The 22,631-nt window shown below is 39.4% G+C and overlaps 1 protein-coding gene across 13 annotated transcripts in view; it reads right to left on the minus strand.

The window, feature by feature from the left end:
* Window positions 1-22,631, minus strand: part of LOC131493669 (zinc finger protein 37A-like) — a 126,362-nt gene that overhangs the window by 65,150 nt on the left and 38,581 nt on the right. For 11 of the 13 annotated variants that reach the window (XM_058698292.1, XM_058698282.1, XM_058698284.1 and 8 more), the window contains 3 exons: window positions 21,926-21,984; window positions 12,413-12,539; window positions 12,048-12,137 (listed from right to left, as the gene is read on the minus strand). In XM_058698292.1, coding sequence (XP_058554275.1) covers window positions 12,048-12,137; window positions 12,413-12,539; window positions 21,926-21,984 — 276 coding nt within the window. Of the gene's footprint in view, window positions 1-5,913; window positions 6,799-12,047; window positions 12,138-12,412; window positions 12,540-21,925; window positions 21,985-22,631 lie in introns of those variants that run through there. The other 2 variants (XM_058698290.1, XM_058698286.1) reach the window with 2 other exon arrangements.

Genomic DNA, 22,631 nt, shown 5'->3' on the forward strand with positions numbered 1-22,631 from the left:
ATATCAGTTATATCCAGATTCAGCTTAGAATCAAGCTGTCAATTTACAAATCTAGAATGAATATATTTTACTCTGGTAAGCCCAGCTGTTTGTCCCTTATAAATTGCTCATTCTCATTCATAATCTTACATTCTTTCACTCCATTAGCTTACAGTCCAATAACATTTTTAAAAAGTTGCCTTCCCAAATCTCCCCATAATTTTCAGCCTCTTTTGTTAAAAAAAAAAAAAAAGACCTAAAACATAAACAAACATTTCTCCAAAGAAAACATACGGATAGATGGTCAACAGACACATGAAAAGATGCTCAACATCACTCATCGTCGGGGAAATGCAAATCAAAACCACAATGACATATCACCTCACACCTGTAAGAATGGCTAAAATAAAAATACATAAAACAACAGGTATTGGTGATGATGCGGAGAAAAAGGAACCCTCATGCACCATTGGTGGGAATGCAACCTGGTACAGCCACTGCGGAAAGCAGCATAGAGATTCCTCAAAAGAGTTAAAAATAGAACTACCCTATGATCCCGCACTCACAGTACTGGGTACCTACCCAAAGAATACAAAAATACTATTCAAAGGGATACATGCACCCCAATGTTTATAGCAGCATTATTTCCAATAGCTAAGATATGAAAGCAGCCCAAGTGTCCATCGATAGATGAATGGATAAAGAGGATGTGGTATGTGTATATATATACAACGGAATATTACTCAGCCATCAAAAAGAATAAAATCATGCCATTTGCAACACATTGGATGGAGCTAGAGAATGTAACGGTAAGTGAAATAAGCTGGTCAGAGAAAGACAAATACTGTATGATTTCACTTGTATGTGGAATTTAAGAAACACAACAAACAAGCAAAGGGGGGAAAAAAGGGAAAGAAACCAAGAAACAGATTCTTAACTATAGAGAACAAACTGATGGTCACCAGAGGAGAGGTGGGTGGGGGAATGGGTAAAATAGGGGATGGGGATTAAGGAGTGCACCTGTCGTGATAAGCACTGGGTGATTAAAATAAAAAGTTAAAAAAAATCTGTTTGTATAATTTACTTTACCACAAACATGAACTACACTGCGGTAACACTGTCTTTGCTAAACACTAATTTTTTTTTTTTTAATGTTTATTCATTTATTTTGAGAGACAGTGTGTGTGAACAGGAGAGGGACAGAGAGAAAGGGAGAGAAAGAATCCTAAACAGGCTCTGTGACATCACCGCAGAGCCTGACAAGGGGCTCAATCCCACGAACCACTAGATGACCTAAGCCAAAATCAAGAGTTGAACACCCAATCGACTGTGCCCCCCAGGCACCCCAAATACTAAATTTTTAAATATTTCATGCAGCTCTGATTTTCATTCAACTATGTTTCTGGCAACCATAACTCTACCTACGATTTTCTTTCAACACTGAACAGATATGAAGTCAATGGTATTTAACAAACGGTTTTTATCAGAATTAACTGCACAGCTTTACCAAACACAAATTTTAGGCATCATACTGAAAGGTTTAGTGGTTTAACGTCTGTACTTTTAAAAATACTTCTGGGGCACCTGGGTGGCTCAGTCAGGGAAGCGTCTGATTTTGGCTCAGATCATTATCTCATGGTTTGTTGCGTTTGAGCCCCTGACAGTGCAGAACCTGCTTGGGATTCTCTCTCTCCCCCTTTCTCTCCCCTCTCCCACTCATGCTATCAAAATAAATAAATAAACTTAAAAAAAAAACTTCTGTAAAAAAACCAGCAAATATGGTAAAATGTCACTGAAAACTTTTTAAAAAGCATGTATAGAATAATGTACTTAATATTATGACATTAATAATTAATGTTAGTTTATAATGAAAATAAATATTTAAATGCTATTAACACATTCATATAAACCCCATCAAAAATGTCCTGTTCATCTGAGGGAGAGGACACGGGGTTGGCTTTCACACTCCATAGTAAATTTTAAAATGAGTGTGTGCTACTTCTGATAAGAAACAAGGATGATAATAGACACGATTTTTTTCAGTCTCTGTGTCAGTGTACACAGAATAAATCAGAATCTAACAAATCTTACATGCTTGATGAGCTGGCATGTAAGTTTGTAAAGAATTTGTGGTAATGGCTTTCTGCATTATTATGAAAATCTGGCTCTATGTGGCTCCACAGTCAAGCAAAATCATTAATGTGTAATACTAGATTTTTAAGGAGTGAAACCAAGATCTTTCTCTTTGGAGGATCAAAATACTGATAGGAAGAGAAGCCTCTATAAACTATAATTACCTAACTATATGACCAGGAATTAATTTCCTGACAGGCAGACATGGAACGAGAAGTATGCTGAAGTAGTCGAGCTTCTCTTGGCAATATAAATCATGTGATGAACACAAGAAGCCATTACTCAGTGTCAGGCACTCTTTCCACACCTTGTTTTCTGTTTAGGTTTCTCATTTACAACCTCCATGTCTCCTACTTATTTTCAGCAATATCTTTTTTTTTTTCCTCGATTTTTATGTAATGTCTACACCCAACATGGGGCTTAACTTACAACCCTGCGATCAAGCATCTTCTGTTCCACCGAGTGAGCCGGCCAGGCACCCCTGCAATATCTTTTCTACCTCTGTTTTTTTTTTTTTAATTTAATTTAAATTTAATTTAATTTAATTTTTTTAATCAATTTAATTTTGATTACTGCAGTGATTTTATTCTTTTTTTCAATTATTTCCTATGATATAACATAGAATTATTTCCTATGATATAATAACATAGATTTCCTATGGTATAACACAGTTCATAACACACCTTCCTGTGGTCTTACTATCTCCTTCAGAATGAATGACCTGCCTCTCTTATGTTCTCGTACACCAGAAACCATGTTTCATTGTTAATTTATATTAAAAACTAGTGACAATACTCAGACATTACATGATAACATTTTCAAGTGAATTGTTTTTCACCTGCCACTTGCTTGTCCTGTCTTCTCCTGTTTCTCATAATACCTTTGAATCCATCTCGTGTTATGTTTCTTAACAAGGGCACTGCGTGCTCTCCTCGATCTTTACTACGGTCTCCAACCAACCGAGAGAAGTCTTTGGTTTGTTTCAAGTATCAAAGTCTTCTGCACTTTCTACCACTTCACAGATGGCCTGCATCCTTCCAACAGAGCTTGTGTGTGTGAGTCCTCATCCAGCCCCCAGTGTGGAGTCCACTCCAGCCCTCTGCTTCTCACAAAGAAACTACAGAGATCTACCAGCATCCTAAAAGTCCTTCCTCCTGTTCTGTAAGATGACGTTCGACGATCCGAGGTCACACCTTCGGACGTGGCAACTGGGCACACACCTCCACCCCGTTTTTCCCTGCTCTTGGCAACCCTTCACTTGTTCTGTTGTTGACAGTTAAGCTTTCTGCTTGTTCTTTCAAAGTGGGGTTTGACTGGCAGGTCTTAGGGTCTTAGCTCTTCCTGTTTCTAAGAAGTCAAGGTTAAAATGCCAACTTTATGTTTCTGTCTTCAAACCTGAGGTCCTTTACTTGTCCTTGAAATTCTTCTCTGGCCTCCAGAGTATCACCTTCTCTCAAATTTACTCCATCCTCACAGACTCCCCCACCGTCTCCACTGCTCAGTCCTCATCATCATCACTTCTAAACCTCATGGTGCCCCAGGATTTAGCCACAAGCCCACACCTCTGGTTTATATGCACTCATGAGCAAGAAGCTCTCATACAGCTCCCACGACTGAACATCTCCACACAGCCAGCATCCACTCGTCTCTCCAGTTCTGCCCTAACAGAATGCATATTGTTACATACTGTGTAACCCCTAAAAGGCTAATAATTTTTTTTTTTAATTTTTTTTTCAACGTTTTTTATTTATTTTTGGGACAGAGAGAGACAGAGCATGAACGGGGGAGGGGCAGAGAGAGAGGGAGACACAGAATCGGAAACAGGCTCCAGGCTCCGAGCCATCAGCCCAGAGCCTGACGCGGGGCTCGAACTCACGGACCGTGAGATCGTGACCTGGCTGAAGTCGGACGCTTAACCGACTGCGCCACCCAGGCGCCCCAAGGCTAATAATTTTTTAAAAGACTATATAACTAGTCTATATAAAAGACTATATAACTATAAAAAGCTAATAGAGGCAAAAGAAAGTAATAATTAAAAAACCCAAAAGGAGTTGTGAAAGGAAAAATAACAGAAGAAAGAAGAAATGGTACATAAAGACACGAAATAGGACTGCAGGCTTAAGCCCAGTTATACCAGTAAACATAAATGGACTGAACAGTCTAAACAAGAAATTTAAAATGTCAGACTAGATTTAACAACAACTAGAGTGTGGTAAGGCTGGCAGTAAAGGATGAAACAGAGTATATCCTACAAACTCTAAAGAAAAGAAAGCTGGTGTGGCGATGTTAATACCAGAAATGGACTCGAAGGAAGAGCATCACTGCGTATACGGAGACAGGCACCACATAGTGGTTCAAGAGTCCATTAAAAGGTGAGATATAACAATCGTAAATTTGTCTGCCTAATAATACAGCTTCAAGAAATATCATACTTGGAGATTTTAAAACACCTTTCTTAGTAACTGACAGAGTGGCTGACAAAAGACAATCAGGATACACAAGACCTAAAGACCAGAAGACCATTATAAAACACTACACGAAACAATTGTAGAACATATATCCTTCTCAAGTACAAACAGACAACATCAACAACTTTCAAGCCACTGAAATCACACAAAGAATCTTCTCTGTATTAAATCAGAACTCAAAACCTGAAGGATAACTACAAAAGAATGATTTTAGAAGCAACTCCCTTCTAAGCAACCCATGAACCATGGATCAAAGAAGAACTTTTAAAAGGCGGCGGTGGGGGGGAGGGTTCCTAAAAAGATTTCCATGGCAGCCCTGCAGCCCCAGCTCTGCCTCTGCCAACACCCAACGCTGAATTTAGATTCTAGGAGTAGGTGCGAATTTTGCACTAAGCAAAAAAAGGGGGAATTTTTAAAAACAGCTCTGTATTGTCTTGTGGCTACTACGTCCAAAGATGTGGCAGAAAACAATTTGGTGTAAGTCCCAGAGACAGTCGTCCCTATCAAGGGAAGAAGTGTCTGTGGGTGAGGATTTAGTGTCCATGTGTAGAATCTTACAGTACTGGAGACAGAACAAGTCTGCAAGACTGATGATCTGCCTAAGGGAGGGCCGTGTGCAGAAGGAGAACAGAACTAGGGAGGGCCTGTCCAGACAGAGAGACACTTTGGGAGCTAGCTGCCTTTTGGAAAAATCATTTTGAACTTGCTAATGAGCTCTTGTTAAACTGTGATGCCTGATTTACTGGAGAGTGATAATGGGTCTCTAGCCTGTTGAACCCATTTTTGAGTGGATCAACTTGGAATCTACCACTGGCAAGGTGAAAAAGCCTTTCTATTTTATTCATTTTTTTAATGTCTATTTATTTTTGAGAGAGAGAGAGAGAACGCACTTGCAAGTGGGGGAGGGGCACAGAGAGAGGGAAACAGAGAATCCGAAGCAGGCTCCAGGCTTTGAGCTGTCAGCACAGAGCCCGCAGCGGGGCTCAAACTCTTGAACCATGAGATCATGACCTGAGCCTAAGTTGGACATTCAACTGAGACACCCAGGCGCCCCCATAAAAGACTTTTTAAAATAAAACCCAGCAAGAAAGGCCTTGATGGAGTCACAGAGCTCTCTCCTGGCTGCTGCTCTGCTGTGTCCTTCAGCTCTGCCGGGCAGGTGTGAAAGCAGGTGTGGTCCCTCTGTGCAGTGGCAGGACTCTGACCATGACAATGTTGAAAGCCACCCTGAGGCACTGTGGGCTGTGGAAATACGGTGAATCCTGGCAGAATCATGGAGAGGGCTACTTCTGGTGCCAGGGCCTGCACTGGCCCTGGCCTCATGGCCCAGGAGCTGACTGTGTTCTTAGCTCATGTTCCTGTGGAAGGTGCAAGGTGGGGGGTAGGGAGCACCCATTCTGGGACAGGGAATCGATCTCAATTTTAAACTCCTTTAGAGGATATCTCACTACTGTGACTTTACAATAATGGGCAAGAATGAGTCTATTTCCCTTACCTCTTTCTTGGCACACACACCTTAGCAAAGCAGTCTATTAAATGCAGCTGTCCTCAAAAGGGATGGTCTCCAGGCTATTTCCTGGATACGATTAGGGGAAAAAGGGTGAATATGGGGGCGGGTAGTACACGGACCTCTTTTGCAAATTCAACATCTCACCCTGACCGTTCAGGTGGGCATGATGGATCTCTTTTCCCTGACAGCGACTCCAGGCCAGAACACAGCCAAAAAACAGTTTCAAGCATCAGAACTAATTCTAAGTTGTATGAAAACGCTTCTGTTACAGAGCTGTGGTCTCCCTTGTACCTGGCCCTTCCAGATGCAAGGTCTGGCTAAGAGTGGAGGATGGCTGGAAAGACTGTGAAGCTGCAGTTTCCATTAAGACACGCAGACTTTGTAATGATGGAAGGAAAGCAAACTCTCTGGCACCTGGAAAGCGAACCTTTATAGCAGCATGGGGACAGGGCTGTCAGACCTGCTCCCGGGAGTTCTCCTCCCAGAGGACCAATGCCTCTGCTGCTCCTGCTAACTGCCGCCCGTGCTCTTCAACCCAACTACAAACTGCAGCGAATCCCTGGCAGTGAAGTTGGCAGCTGCTTCTCCCATCCCTGCTTGGTGTCACAAGACAGCAGCTCGGAGCACCTGTGGGTATCATGCATACCACAGGGAAGGGGATGGACGAAATGGCGTCATGGACAAGCAGGACTGTTTGGAAATGACTGCCTGAAAAGAAGACAAAACCAAATATTTAGACTGGTACTGGGGTGGGGGTCTAAAGCTTACCAGACAGTGAGAAGCCACGATGGAGGCAGCGGGGGCAGGTGGTGCTAACAACTGCAAAATTTTTATTTCCCAGTATACCCTCTGAGATTGTGTGTGTGTGTATGTGTGTGTGTGTGTGTGTGCGTGGCATTAACTTGAAACTGAAGTGTGATCTGCACCCAGGGGTGGTTATCAGAAACACTCAAGTATGTGAGCAAACACCTGGTGCTGAACAGACCCCAGACATGCACTCTGTGAGCAGTGTCACCTACAGTGCAGGTGTTCTGTTAGAAAGAGGGACAGAATCTTTTCCTGCCTTGAGCTGAAATGCTTCATGACCCTGCCTCAGCCTGGAAGGCATTCAAGTCAGTTTTAACTGGCTGGCCACGGCTGTATGGACCACAGAGCGTGCCACAGACTTCTTCCACACAGACCAAGGCACAGCCTGTACAAAATATCAATAAATGCTGCCGCAGCTGGTTTACCACCTTGGGCCAGGTAAAAGGTGAATGGAAAAACGTGAAGAGCATCTAGCTTTCAGCATACAAACCTGTTTCAAGACTAAAACAAAATGAAGAATGGCACGTACACAGAAAAACTGGCCAGAAGTCAGAAATAAAACGAATGGTACTGTGGGACTGTAGGGAAAATAAATTTTATGTTACTGAACAGTTAGGACTTTTTGAGCAAATCTCGATAAAACTTGGAGCTTAAGGTGCAAGAATGAGGCTTGGAAAGTAATTAATGAGTAATGAGATAGGGACACACTCTAGAGAGATTTACAGTTCAGTGGGCATGCTGGACCTGGGACCCTGATGCCATCCTGGGTATACAGCTGGAGACAGGGGCGCCTGGGTGGCTCAGTCAGTTAAACGTCCAACTCGCAGCTTTGGCTCAGGTCATGATCTCATGGTTCATGAGTTGGAGTCCCATGTGGGGCTCTGTGCTGACAGCGTGGAGACTGCTTGGGATCCTCCCTCTCTGCACCTCCCCTGCCTCTCAAAATAAATAAATGAACTTAAAAAGTACATACATACATACATACACACACACACACATAGCTGGAGATAATAACCGTCTTTTTCCCTGAAGAAATTTACTCATAGTCCAAAGGATTAGAGTGTGAACTTGGGCTCCTTTCTAAGGGAGCAAAGGTTCTGCTCTCTGCTTTAAAAAGGGTAGGGGGACAACTACCTCTCTCCTCTATGCAAGCACCCAGATTCATTTTATCGGTGTTCTGCACCCAAAATACCAATTCTGCATGTATGTGCAAGACCCCTGGTTTTTCTTATTGCTCCGAGAGTAAGAAATCGAGGTACACCAGAACCACAAAATTGTTACTTGGCTTTACATAAATAATAATTCATCTGCTCTGATCCAGATACTCGTACCAATACTCGTATATTGTATTTACGGTAAAATTAACAAAGACAAATACTAAAAATTTAACAGTTTGAAATTTACAATCTCCACCAAGAGATAACTTCAGACCCAATGGCTTCATAGGGTCTGAAAACAGACATACATATGAAAACAAACCATAGGGTTTGAAAACCCAATGTTTTCAAACATTAAAAAAAATAACATAATCTCACATAATATCATACATAGAAAAGTATGAAACACCGCCCAACTCATCTTTTGAAGGTAGTACAGTCTTCAACCCAAAACCTGAAAAGATTACGATGAGGACAATTACAGGATAACAGCTCTCATGAACACACGCACACAGAGAAACCCTATACAAAATAGTGAAAAGCCAAACTCAGTGATTATAACAGCAAAATACATTATGATGAAGAAGAACGTATTTCAAACATATCAGGTTGGTTTAACATTTGAAAATCAATCAAGATCACTCACCATATTAACATAATAAATATGAAATAAGTATGACTATCTCAATACATGCAGAAAAAGCATTTGACAAAATTCAATACTCAGTCATGATCTAAAAAAAAAAATCTCCTAGCAAATTAGGAATAGAACTTCTATTGATAAAAGACATCTATAGAAATCCTTCAGCTAAAGTCAAAATTAATAATAATACACCCAACAGTTTCTCCCTGAAGTCAAGAACAAGACAAAAATGTTCACCTTCATCACTTCTATACATCACATCACTGGCATTCTCAACCAGTACAACAGGCTAAGAAAAAAAAAATGTATGAACATTAGGAAGGAGAAGTAAATTTGTCTTTATTCCTAGAGAACACAATTGTTTACCTATGAAATTTTTAAAAATCTATAAAACTACCAAAATCAGTAAATTTAGCAAACTTGCAGGATACAAAGCCAGGGTGCAAGTATCAAATGTTTTTCTATATGTTAGCATTACACAACTGGAGAATAAAATAGTATGAATAGCATAAGGTTAAAAATGAAAATAGCATAAGAAAACATAAAAATATTTAAGAATATATTTACTAAAGGGCACCTGACTGGCTCAGTCAGAGGAGCATGTGACTCTTGATCTTGGGGTTGTAATTTCAAGCCCCACACTTGGTGTAAAGACTACTTAAACAAATAAAACTTAAAAAAACAAAGAATACATTTAATGAAGGATGGGAAAAACTACTAAACTGAAAACTAAAAAACCAGAAAGAAATTAAAGAAGAGTTAAATAGAGTCATACCATGGTCATGGATTGGAAAACTCAGTATTATGAACATGTCAATTTTCTCCAAAATGAGCAATGCAATCCCAATAGAAGCCCTAAAAAGGTAGGTGTAGGGAGTGTGTGTGTAGTTGTACAAATTGACAAGGTGCTTTTAACATGTATATGAAAATGCAAAAGCTCATAGTAGCAATGCATTATCCATAATATCTGGCATCACAAAAATTATTTTAATATATTTTGTAGACTAAACATGTTCTTGGGGCACCTGGGTGGCTCAGTTGGTTAAATGTCCGACTTCAGCTTAAGTCATGATCCCACAGTTTGTGAGTTCGAACTGTGTCAGGCTCTGTGCTGACAGCTCAGAGCCTGGAGCCGGCTTCAAATTCTGTGTCTCTTTGTCTCTCTGTCCCTCCCCCACTAGCACGGGCACTCTCTCTCTCTCTCAAACAAACAAAAAAAAGCATTACAAAAAAAAGATGTTCTTAAAAAGTAAATACATAAATCTAATAGAAAACTAAAAAACAATGGGTGCGTCTGGGTGGCTGAGTCAGTTAAGTGTCTGACTCTTGGGTGTCAGCTCAGGTCATGATCTCACAGTTCTGTGAGTTCAAGCCCCAGGTCGGGCTCTGCGCTGGCAGCGCAGAATCTGCTTGGAATAAGATCTCCTCTCTCTCTGCCCCTCCCCTATTTGTGCTGTCTCTATATAACTCAAAATAAATAAAAATAAATAAATACATAAATAAATAAATAAAATAAAGCCAAAAAGATGTTCTTGGCAACTTTCTGTATTCATGTTATAGCCAAGGAACCCTGAAGAAAATAGCCAACACAGGAGTGCTTGAGTGGCTCTGTCGGTTAAGCATCCGACTTCTGCTGAGGTCATGATCTCACCATTCGTGGGTTTGGGCCCTGATCGGGCTCTATGCTGACAGCTCAGAGCCTGGAGCCTGCTTCAGATTCTGTCTAGAGAGACAGTCTCTCTCTCTCCCTCTCTCTCTCTGCCCCACCTTGCTCGTGCTCTCTCAACAATAAATTTAAAAAAAATTTTTTTTTAATTAAAAAAAATAGCCAACTCAGAAGGCTAACACTGCCAGACGTCATAACTTATAATTCAGTTATAAAAATAAAAAGCAGTGGTATTGTCGTGAAGAAGGATAAATCAGCCAGTAGAACAAATCAGAAGTCCAGAAAGAAAACCACAAATATATGGTCACTCAATAAATGACAAAGATAAAACCACAATTCAGCAGGGGAAAGGACAGTCTTTGTAACCGTATTCAGAAGTCATCAAGAGACTAAGACAAGTCATAACTCAGAAAAGATTTCAATAACTACATACATCTGCCAAAAATTTATATTCAAAATATACTTTAAAAATTCTAGAATTCAGTAAGACCAATAACCCAATAAAATAATATCGACAAAAGACGTCAACAGTTACTTTGCTAAAGGAAATCCAAAAAGCCAACAAACATATGAAAGGATGCACAACATCAGGAGTCAGCAGAGAAATGGGAATTAAAACCGAACAAGATAGCACAACACAATAACTAGAATAGCAAATTAATTAGGCTGACAATACCAAGTGAATGATGAACTGCAATGAAAACTCTCACACATTGCTAGTAGCAATATGACGTAGTACAACCACTTTGGAAAACTGTTTAAAAAATACTGATAAAGCTAAATATGTAGCTACTCTGTACCCAGCAAGCCTGTTTCTGGTCACACATCTAACAGACATTAAGAGTTTAGGGGCGCCTGGGTGGCTGAGTCCAGTGAGCATTCAACTCTTGCGTTCAGCTCAGGTCATGTGAGACCATGACATGTGAAATCGAGCCTCGTATTGGGCTCTGTGCTGACAGCATGCAGCCTGCTGGGGATTCTCTCTCTCCCTCTCTCTCTGCCCCTCCCCTGCTCACATGAATGCTCTCTCTCTCAAAATAAATGAATGAACTTTTAATATATAAATAGATAGATATAAATATAGATATATAAGATATGATTTCAAAGATTTAAAAACAATTTTTCCTCCAAAAGACACACACAAGACTATTTATATCGACGCTTAAATACTTTAAAACTCAAACCAAATAGGTTTCAAAACGAATATGTAACCTTAATAAGTACTATAATAATAAAGAGATAAACTCTGGGATAGTCACAATGGAATGCTACACAGCAATATACAGCAATAAACTAATCATACACACAACATGAATGTTTCTCAAAGACATAATACTGAACCAAAGAAGCCAGATACTATATATACACACACACACAGAACATACATATGGTCCACATACACATATATAGCATATATAGAGAGTATATATTAAGATGTGTGCACTTAATTCAATATAATTATTCCTTTCGTACACAGAAGTGACACTGGGAGATTCCGGGTGATTCAGGGACACTGAACATTTGAGTCAAGTCAACATGCCACTTCCAAAGGCTCATCAGAGACTCTAAACAGTGATTCCTGAAGACCACTTCAAAGACCATTTCAATGACCTTAAGCTCTCAAGTAACGCTTTATCATCTAATTTCCTCCTAAACTCCAACTGACTCACACTGACGGACTCACCTGGGTCACTCTGGCCTGGGGACTCTAATATCCATGGCTCCTCTCCTTGCTCCAACTTGAGGATCACTTCTGGTTTAGGAATGGATAACCCTGTGAATAAGAATCGTATCACGTGGGACAAATGGAGGAGTTTCAGGACTCCTCAAGGTGGACGACAGTATAACTCAAAGACTACACAATAAAAAAAATTTAATTTAATCCCTGTTACGGGACAGAGGGAAACAAATTCCCTGTGACAACCAAAAGGGATAAACCATCCTTGGCCTCCAAATTCCAAAGCTAAATATTATTGTAGTCTACAAAAACTCTACAGGTTTCTGTAAATACAAAACTGGAGGCCTGCCTGAGCAACAAGCACTACCTACCCACTGCGACAAGGTGGCTGTAGTTCTCCAGCATCACGTCCCTGTACAGGGTCCTCTGAGCACGGTCCAGGCGCTGCCACTCCTCCTCAGTGAAGCCCACAGTCACATCCCCGAATGACAATAATCCCTGCAAAAGCACATTGTGCTCAGTCTAAAGTAGTCAGAATCAGGAAATATGGGGAAAAAAAAGAAAAAAAAAAGATGTTCAAAGACAAATTCTTACATGTTTTGCTGTTGAAAACTGACCAGATAATGTTACTAACCTTTACTATATATATACCTTGTTTTGTGTTAGACTTTGAGAGTAAAAAAGAGATTAGAGTAGAAATACCACTGACGAATCAATTTATTCTTTAATGCAAAAGATCTGAGTGCACACATGTACTTGGAACTGCCCTGGTTCTGACAATTCCAAGTGGAATAAAATACTCTTTCTGATCTCAAAGAAGATATTCTCATAAGGAAACCCGCAAAGACATACCTGCCACAGGAATTAAAGAATCCACACCTAAGAAGACATTACGTTTATACATCAGGCTGATCCTTGGCACAAAGAGAGCCTACCACCATCAAACAATAAATAAGTAAGAAGAAACAAAAACAGTAAGAAAATACAGCAAACATCGCAGATTGCGGAGAATCTGATTTCCAAGCCACCACATTATTAAATTCAAATGCCCAATGTTTAATCAAAAAATCACAAGGCAGGGGCGCCTGGGTGGCGCAGTCGGTTAAGCGTCCGACTTCAGCCAGGTCACGATCTCGCGGTCCGTGAGTTCGAGCCCCGCGTCAGGCTCTGGGCTGATGGCTCGGAGCCTGGAGCCTGTTTCCGATTCTGTGTCTCCCTCTCTCTCTGCCCCTCCCCCGTTCATGCTCTGTCTCTCTCTGTCCCAAAAATAAATAAAAAATGTTGAAAAAAAAAAATTAAAAAAAAAAAAAAAAAAAAAAATCACAAGGCATACAAGAAAACAGGAAAACATGTAACCATATAAAACTCCTAAAAAAAACAACAACAACAGAAGTGCTAATAATAAGCTCCTTGACACAGGTCTTGGCAATGGTTTTAGGTTTGACACCAAAAGTAAAAAAACAACACAAGAAGAAATAAATAGGAGTACATCATAACTAAAATGTTTCTTTGCACACCAAAGAAAATCATCAACAAAAATAGAAAGGAAACCTACTGAACACAGAAAATATTCCTGAGTCCTGTATCTCATAAGGGACTAATAGTCAAAATGTATAAAGAACTCACATAACTCACTTGCAAAAAACATATGAATACACATTGTTCAGAGAAGACATACAGGCCCATAAAAAAGATGCTCAACATCATTCATCATTAGGGAGAGGCAAATCAAAACCACAATGATATTACCTCCTACCTGTTAGAATGGCTATCAAAAACACAAGGAGGAACAAGTGTCAACAAGGATGCAGACAAAAGGGAACACTGGGCACTGTGCGTGGGAATGTAAACTGGTGCTATGGAAAACAGTATGGAGGCCAGACAATTAAAAGTAGAACTACCATATGATCCAGGCATTCCACTTCCCAATATTTACCCACCCCCTCAAAAAAATAAAAACATTAACTCAAAAAGATACATACACCCCCATGATCACAGCAGCATTATTTACAATATCCAAGATATGGACACAACCTGTCCACTGATGGATGAATGCATAAAGAAATTGTGGTATGTATATACAATGGAATATGATTCAGCCATGAAAAAGAGTGAAACCTTGCCATTTGCAACAACATGGATGGACTTTATGGCATGATGCTAAGTGAAATAAGTCAGGAAGAGAAAGACAAGTAAGTACCATGTGATCTCTCTTACATGTGGAATCTTAAAAAAACAAAAACAAAAAACAAGCTCATACAGAGAACAACTTGGTGGGGGGTGGGGTGGGGAAAATGGGTGAATCCTTTTCTAGTTTAAAAAACTGTCTTCAAGAGAACAAGGAAACTACAATATCTTTTATGAACATGGATGTAAAAAGTCCTCAACAAAATATTTCCAAACAGAATTCAGCAGCATAGTAAAAGGATTATTACATATCACAAAGCTATAGTAATCAAAACACATGGTACTGGCACCAAAATAGACACAAAAATCAATGGAACAGAATCGAGACCTCACAAGTAAACCAAAACCTGTATGGTCAATTAATCTATGCCAAAGGAAGCAAGAATAAACTTTGTGAAATAGACAGTCTCTTCAACAAATGGTGCCGGGAAAACTGGACAGCTCCATGCAAAAGAATTAAACTGGACCACTTTCTTACACTATACACAAAAAAGAAACTCAAAAGGGATTAAAGACCTAAATGTCAGCCCTGAAATCATAAAACTCCTAGAAGAAAACTACACCCACTAACTTCTTTGACATGGGCCATAGAAACATTTTTCTAGATATGTCTCCTCAGGCAAGGGAAGTAACAGCAAAAATAAACTGTTGCAACTACACCAAAATAAAAAGCTTTTGCATAAATAAAACCATCAACAAAACAAAAAGGCAACCCAGTGAATGGGAGGAAATATCTGCAAATGATATATCCAATAAAGAGGTTAATATCCAAAACATATGAAGAACTTATACACCTGATTAAAGCAGACATACAGGAGCGCCTGGGTGGCTCAGTCACTTAAGCATCCAACTTTGGCTCAGGTCATGATCTCATGGTTCGTGGGTTCGAGTCCCACATTGAGCTTTGTGCTGACAGCTCGGAGCCTAGAGCCTGCTTCCCATTCTGTCTCTCCCTCTCTCTCTGCCCCTCCCCTACTCCTGCTCTCTCTAACCCTCTCTCTCTCAGACACAGGAAAAGATGCTCAACATCACTCATCATCAGAAATGCAAATCAAAACCACAATGATATCACCTCACACCTGTCAGGATGGTTAGTATCAAAAAGAAATAACAAATTTTGGCAAGGATGTGGAGAAAAATGTGAATTTTTGGTGGGAATGGAACTGGTGCAATCACTGTGGAAAACAGTATGGACGCTCCTCAAAAACAGAAAAATAGAAATACCATATGACCCAGTAGTTCCACTACCGTGCATTTAGCCAAAAGAAAAAAAAAAAAAAACTTAATCTGAAAAGACACATACACTCCTATGCTTACTGCAGTATTATTTACAATACCCAAGATATGGAAGAACCCTGATAGATGAAGGAATAGAGAAGGAAGGAAGAATGAAGGAAGAATCACTGATAGATGAAAGAATAGAGAAGATTTAGTGTGGAGATATATATATATATGTGTGTGTGTGTGTGTGTGTATACATATATGTGTATATATATATGTACACACATATATACATATGTGTATATATGTACACACATATATACATATGTGTATATATATGTACACACATATATACATATGTGTATATATGTACACACATATATACATATGTGTATATATATGTACACACATATATACATATGTGTATATATACGTACACACATATATACATATGTGTATATATATACACACACACATACACACACACACAATGGAATATTACATAGGCATTAAAAAGAATGAGATCTTGGCATCTGTGACAAAATGGATGGACCTAAAAGGTATTATGCTAAGTGAAATAAGTCCGACAGAAAAAGAAAAATACCACATGATTTCACTTCCATGTGGAATCTAAAAAACAAAACAAATGAACAAAGAAACAAAAAAGAGACCCATAAATACTGAGAACAACCGGTAGTTGCTAAGGGAAGGTGTTGGTAGATGGGTGAAACAGAGAAAGAGGATTAAGAGTTACAACCTTCCAGTTATTAAATAAATCCTGGAGATGAAAAGTATATAACAGCAAATAAAGTCGGTAATATTGTAATAACATATGGCAACAGCTGGTGACTACACTTATTGTGGTAAGCACTAATGTATACAATTGTTGAATCAGTATGTTGTATACCTTATGCTAATATAAAATTGTTATGTTAATTATGATTCCTTTAAAAAATAAAATAAAATAGGGGCACTTGGGTGCCTCAGTCAGTTGAGCAACCCACTCTTGATTTTGGCTCAGGTCATGATCACAGGGACATGAAATCGAGCCCTTTGTCACACTCCACACTGGGCACGGAGCCTAAGAGTCTGTCTTTCCCTTTTCCTCTGCCCCATCCCTGCTCACGTCCACACTCACTGTCAAAAAAATTAATAAAATTTAATTTAATTTATATTTTAAAAAAGGATTATTATATACCATGACCAAGTAGATCCATTCCTGGAATGCAAGGATGGTTCAACATACAAAAATTGATTAATAGAATACACCACATCCATATAATGAAGGAAAAAAACCCCACAGATGACAATCTCAAGTGATACAGAAAAAGCATCTGACAAAATTCAACCATCTTTCTTGTAACAGCAGTCAACAAAAGAGGAATAGAAGGGAAATACCCCCACATAATAAAAGCCAAAAATCTCTCTCACACACACACACACACACACACACACACACACACACAGGAAAAATTATTCTCAGTGGTGAAAAGGCGGAAAGCTATTCCTCTCAGATCAGGAGCAAGGTCAGGATGCCTGCTTTCACCATTTGTCTTCAACACAGGACTGGATGTTCTAGTCAGAGCATTAGACAAGAAAAAGAAATAAAAAGCATCTAAATTAGAAAGGAAAAAGTAAAGGCATCTGTGCAAATGAAATAATATTACATGTAGAAAAACCTAAAGACTCCACAAAAAAAGCGGCTGCATCAACTAAATGAATTCAGCAAAGTAGCAAGATACAGCAACACACAAAATTCAGTTGCATTTCTATATAGGTACAATGAACGACCTGAAACGGAAATTACAAAGCCAATTCCACTTACCAAAGCATCAAACAAAATCTTAGGAATTACTGTGACCAAAGATGTAAAAGATCTGCACAATAAAAACTACAAAATAGTGCTGAAGGCATTAAAGAAGGAATTAATAAATGGAAACACATCCCATGTTCATGGATTAGACAACTTCTTGTTAAAATGTCAATACTACTCAAAGTGATGTACAGTTTCAATGAAATCCTTAGCAAAATCCCAATGACGTTTTTTGCAGAAATTAAAAAAAAAAAACCATCCTAAAATTCAAAGAAACCAGACTATCCACAACAATCCTGAAAAACAACAAAACTGGAAGACTTACACTTCCTGATTTCAAAACTTAGTACAAAGCCACAGCAATCAAAACAGGATGGTACCAGCATAAAAAGGGACAAATAAGACCAATGGAATAGAAAAAAAGAGTCCAGAAATAAACACTCACACATATTGTCAAATGATTTTTGACAAGGCTGTCAAGACCACTCAATGGGAAAATGACAGTCTTTTCATCAAATGGCACTAGAAAAACTGCATAGCCACATGCAAAAGAATAAAGTTGGACCCTTACCTAACACCATAGACAAAATCAACTCACACCAAGAACCTAAATTTAAGATCTAAAACAACAAAACTTAGAAGAAAACATAGGACAAAAGATCCACAACACTGGACTTGGCAAGGTTTTCCTGGAGATGACATCAAAGGCATGGGTGACAAAGAAGAAATTGACAAACTTTTCATGAAAATGGAAATATTTTCACTACAAAAGATACTATCCACAGAGTTCAAAGTCAATCCACAGGAAAAAATATTTATAATTCATATATCTGATAAGGAATTAATATCCAGAATATATAGACAACTCCTAATATTCAGCAACAACAACAACAAAACCCAAAACAATCCAATTCAAAAATGGGCAATGCAGTTGAACAGATACTTCTCCAAAGAAGATACACAAATGGCCAATACACAAGAAAAGATACCAAAGGAAATACAAGTCAAAGGTACAGTAAGATCCCACCTCACACCCATTAAGATTGCTACTACCAAAAAAAGAAAAAGCAACTGTTGGCAAGGATGCAGAGGAAATGGAACTCCCGTGCTCTGCTGCTGACAGTGTAAAGCGGTACAACCATTGTAGAAACAGGATGGAGCTTCCTCAAAAGTGAAACTAGAATTACCTTACGGCCCAGCAATTTTCCTTCGAGGTATATACCCAAGAGGAGGTCTCAACCACACGTCTGCACACTCGTGCTCACGGCAGCATCATTATTCACAATAGCGGAAACATGGAAGCAACTCAGGTGTCCACGGACAGGTGAATGGACAAGCATAATGTGCATATACGTACAATGGGATATCACTCAGCCTTAAAAATGGAAAAAACCCTGCAATACGCTACAACATGGATGAATCTTGAGGACGTAATGCTAAGCGAAATAAGCCAGTCACAAAAGGACAAAGACTACAGGATTTCACTAATAGGAGGTACTCAGAGTAGTCAAATTATAGAAACAGGAAGTTGTAACAGTGGTTTCCAGCACCTGGAGGTAGGGGATTGGGGAGTTATTGTTTAATAGGTATAGAATTTCAGTTTTACAAGATGAAAAAAGTATGGGGATGGATGGTAGTGACAGACACACAACAACATGAATGTATTTAATACCACTTAAGTGTACACTTAAAAGTGTTTAAGATGGTAAATTTTATGTTATTTGTATTTTGCCACAATTAAAAAAGAAAAAAGTAATAATGTACTGACATGTACTAAACAGGGACACACCCTGGAAACATGCTAAGTGAAAGAAGCCAGACACAAATGGCCATATGCTGAATGACTCCACTTGTAATAAATATTCACAACAGATCAACCCATAGAGACACAACACAAATTGTTGGTTGCCAGGGGTTGGGTGAATAGAAGAACAGGGAGAAACTTATTAATGAGTAAAGGGCTTTATTTAGAATGATGGGAATATTTTGAAACTCAATAAAGGTAGTGGTTTCATAACACTGTGTAGTAAATGTACTGATTTGACTTGGTTGCTTTAAAATCATTTTGTTTTGGGGGCACCTGGGTGGCTCAGTCAGTTGAGCCTCCTACTTGATTTCAGCTCACGCCATGATCATACCATGGTTGTGAGATGGAGCCCCACATCATCAGGCTCTACACTAGGTGTGGAGTCTGCTTAAGATTCTCTCCCTCCCTCCTTCCTTACCCCTCCTGGCATGCATGCTCCTGCTCTTTCTCTCTCTCTCTCAAAAAAAATAATAATAATTTTGCGATATGAATTTCACCTCAATATATTGGAGTTTTTTTAATATGTAAGAAGAAGGTGTGGACAATAAAATTGCAATGAAAGATGGAGTTAAAACCACGTATCACTAACTACAACAAAAAGGAAACATTAAATTCCCAATATAAAAGACATAGCATTTCATATTGGGCTAAAAATGTCTAGTCACATGTTCTTTACTAAAAAATATATTCACAAAGAACATGTAAAATCTCACTAAGGTGCATTACCCCCATGACGCAAAACCTCCAGGATATCAGAGGATGGAACGACTGACTGGTGAGTGAGAATGGATAATATCTCCTTTTACAATCAAGTGTTTTCAGTTATCTGCTTTCAACTAAGTTGAAAGAGAAATTAATCAGAGTTGCATTAAGAAAACAATTCCACTGGGGCACCTGGGTGGCTCAGTCGGTTGAGCGTCCGACTTCGGCTCAGGTCATGATCTCACAGCTCATGGGTTCGAGCCCCGCATCGGGCTCTGTGCTGACGGCTCGGAGCCTGGAGCCTGCTTCGGATTCTGTGTCTCCCTCTCTCTCTGCCCCTAACCCACTCGCATTCTGTCTCTGTCTCTCTCAAAATAAATAAACGTTAAAAAAAAAATTAAAAAAAATAAAAAAGAAAACAATTCCACTTACAACAGCATCTAAAAGAATAAAATACTTAAGAATAAATTTAAGCAAGCGGTTGTAAGATTTGCACACTGAAAACTACAAAATATTGCTGAAAGAAATTAAAGAAGACCTAGGCAAATGGAAAAACACCTCACATTCACGGATTATAAAACATCCCCAAAGTGATATACAGATTCAATGCAATCCTTATCAAAATCTCAACAGCTTTAGGGTTTTTGTTTTGTGTGTTGTGTGTTTTGTGTGTGTGTGTGTTTTGTTTTGTTTCTTTGTTTGTTTTGTAGAAATAGAAAGGCTAATCTAAAATTCACATGGACTTGCAAGGGACCTTGCTGCAGAACACAGTTTGGCGGCTTCACAATACGTTAAACATAGAATGCGCCATCAATGTTACTCCCAGGAAAGTGAAATAGGTCTTCAACAAAAGCTTGTACGTGAATCCTCACAGCAGCACTATTCTCAGTAGCCAAACATGGAATCACTCCAAATGCCCATCAACTGATGGACACACAAAAGGTGGTGTATACACACAAGGGAATATCACTCAGTCACAAAAGCAGATGAAGTAATGATAACATGCTACAACATGGGTGGGTCTTGAAAACATTAAAGGAAGTGAAAGAAGTCACACATGAAAGACTATCCATTTATATCAGATATCCAGAACAGACAAATCCACGAACAGAAAGTAGATTAGTGGTTGCTAGGGGCTGGGGAGACTGGGGAGGAATTGTTCATTAAGTCACGGCACTGCTTATTAAAAGTATGAGGTTTCTTTCCGGTGTGATGAAACTATTCTGACAGGAGATGGCAGTTATGGTTGTACAACATTGTAAATGTATTAAGTGCAACTCAATTCTACACTTTAAAAAGGTTTAAGGGTGAATTACACATCATGTGTATTTTACCACAACTATAAGAGTGGAATCCCTCACCAGACTCTGCAAAAATTTAGATTCTGCCCAGTCCCCAGGGCAGTCACAAAGCCTACCTCCTCCTACGGACCATCCTAGATCATCATGGTCTGTCCAAATTCGCTCCTTCTTTGAACAACCATGAGTCCTAATGCTGGCACAATTCACGTGCAACTCAAATTTTCCTCTGAATTGGACGAGAATTATTCACTTTATTCCTACCACTTTTTTAGTAACTGCAGGATTGTCACTGGAAGGGACACAATGTCACCAAATGAAGGTTATCAAAAAACCTGTTTATGTTCCAGTTTCAAAACTCAGTAAGATCTCAAGGTGTGCATTTATCCACAGGGCATCTTTGCCCTACTGTATCAGAGGTCGGCAAACAGCAAACCTTTTCCGTAAACGGCCACTTAGCGAGTATTTTAGGCTTGCCGAGCTATACCATCTCTGTCACAATCACTCAACTCTACCCCTGTAATATGAAAGCAATCACAGCCACAAGTAAATGAGTGCAGCTATGTCCCAATAAAGCTTCAGAGACACTTAAATCTGAATTTCATATCACAAAAAAAAAAATCACTCTTGATTTGTTTCTGTTTAATTTGTGGGCCATAGAAAAAGAGGCAGCAGGCTGTATTTGGCCCATGTACTGTAACTTGTGGACTTGTGCTCTATATCTTCCCTGATGTTAACATTTTTATTTGTACTATTTCATGTGAAGGTATAGACGTTTTATAATAAACCTCACACAAATTGTATCAACCTCACATAATCACTGTTAGGCAAAACTGTGAGTAAATGAACAACTCACCTGGGATGTGATCATCTTCTGCTGGCCCTGGAAGAGTGGGGATAGCCAGGAGGGCACAGCTGAGAAGGAAAGACGGATCGTGAGATGCCACCGGCCTACAAAATTCCACGTAGCTGCTGGCAAAGCAGCTCTGAAGGGGAGATGCTTTGAGAAGGGACAGAAAGGATGAGAGGAAGGGAGGGAGCAGCCCAGGAACAATTCCGGAGGGCTGAGACTCACTCGTTTTTAAATGTAAAAACATTTGTTTTCGGGGTGCCTGGAGGCTCAGTAGGTGGGGCCAGCGACTCTTGATCTCGGGTTGTAGATTTGACCCCCATGTTGGGTAGAGACGTACTAAAGATAAAATACTTAAATTTTGTTGGGGCACCTGGGTGGCTCAGTCGGTTAAGCATCCAGCTCTTGATTTTTGGCTCAGGTCATGGATCTCACAGTCTGTGAGTTCGAGCCCCGCTTCAGGCTCTGCGTTGACAGTGCAGAGCCTGCTTGGGATTCTCTCTCTCTTCCTCTCTGCCCCTTCCCATGTTGTGCACGCACGCTTTCTCTCAAAAAAAATTTTTTTCAAAAAAAAAAAATAATAATAATTTTTTTTACTGAGTTACTAACAACGTACACTCTAACCCAGAAAAAGGTAAACAACACAGTACACTAATTAAGCAAATTAAGACAAGCCAAGGAATGGAACATAGGGATTTCATGAAAACTGATG

The sequence above is a fragment of the Neofelis nebulosa genome, chromosome 13, assembly GCF_028018385.1.
Source record: "Neofelis nebulosa isolate mNeoNeb1 chromosome 13, mNeoNeb1.pri, whole genome shotgun sequence".
NCBI lineage: Eukaryota > Metazoa > Chordata > Mammalia > Carnivora > Felidae > Neofelis > Neofelis nebulosa.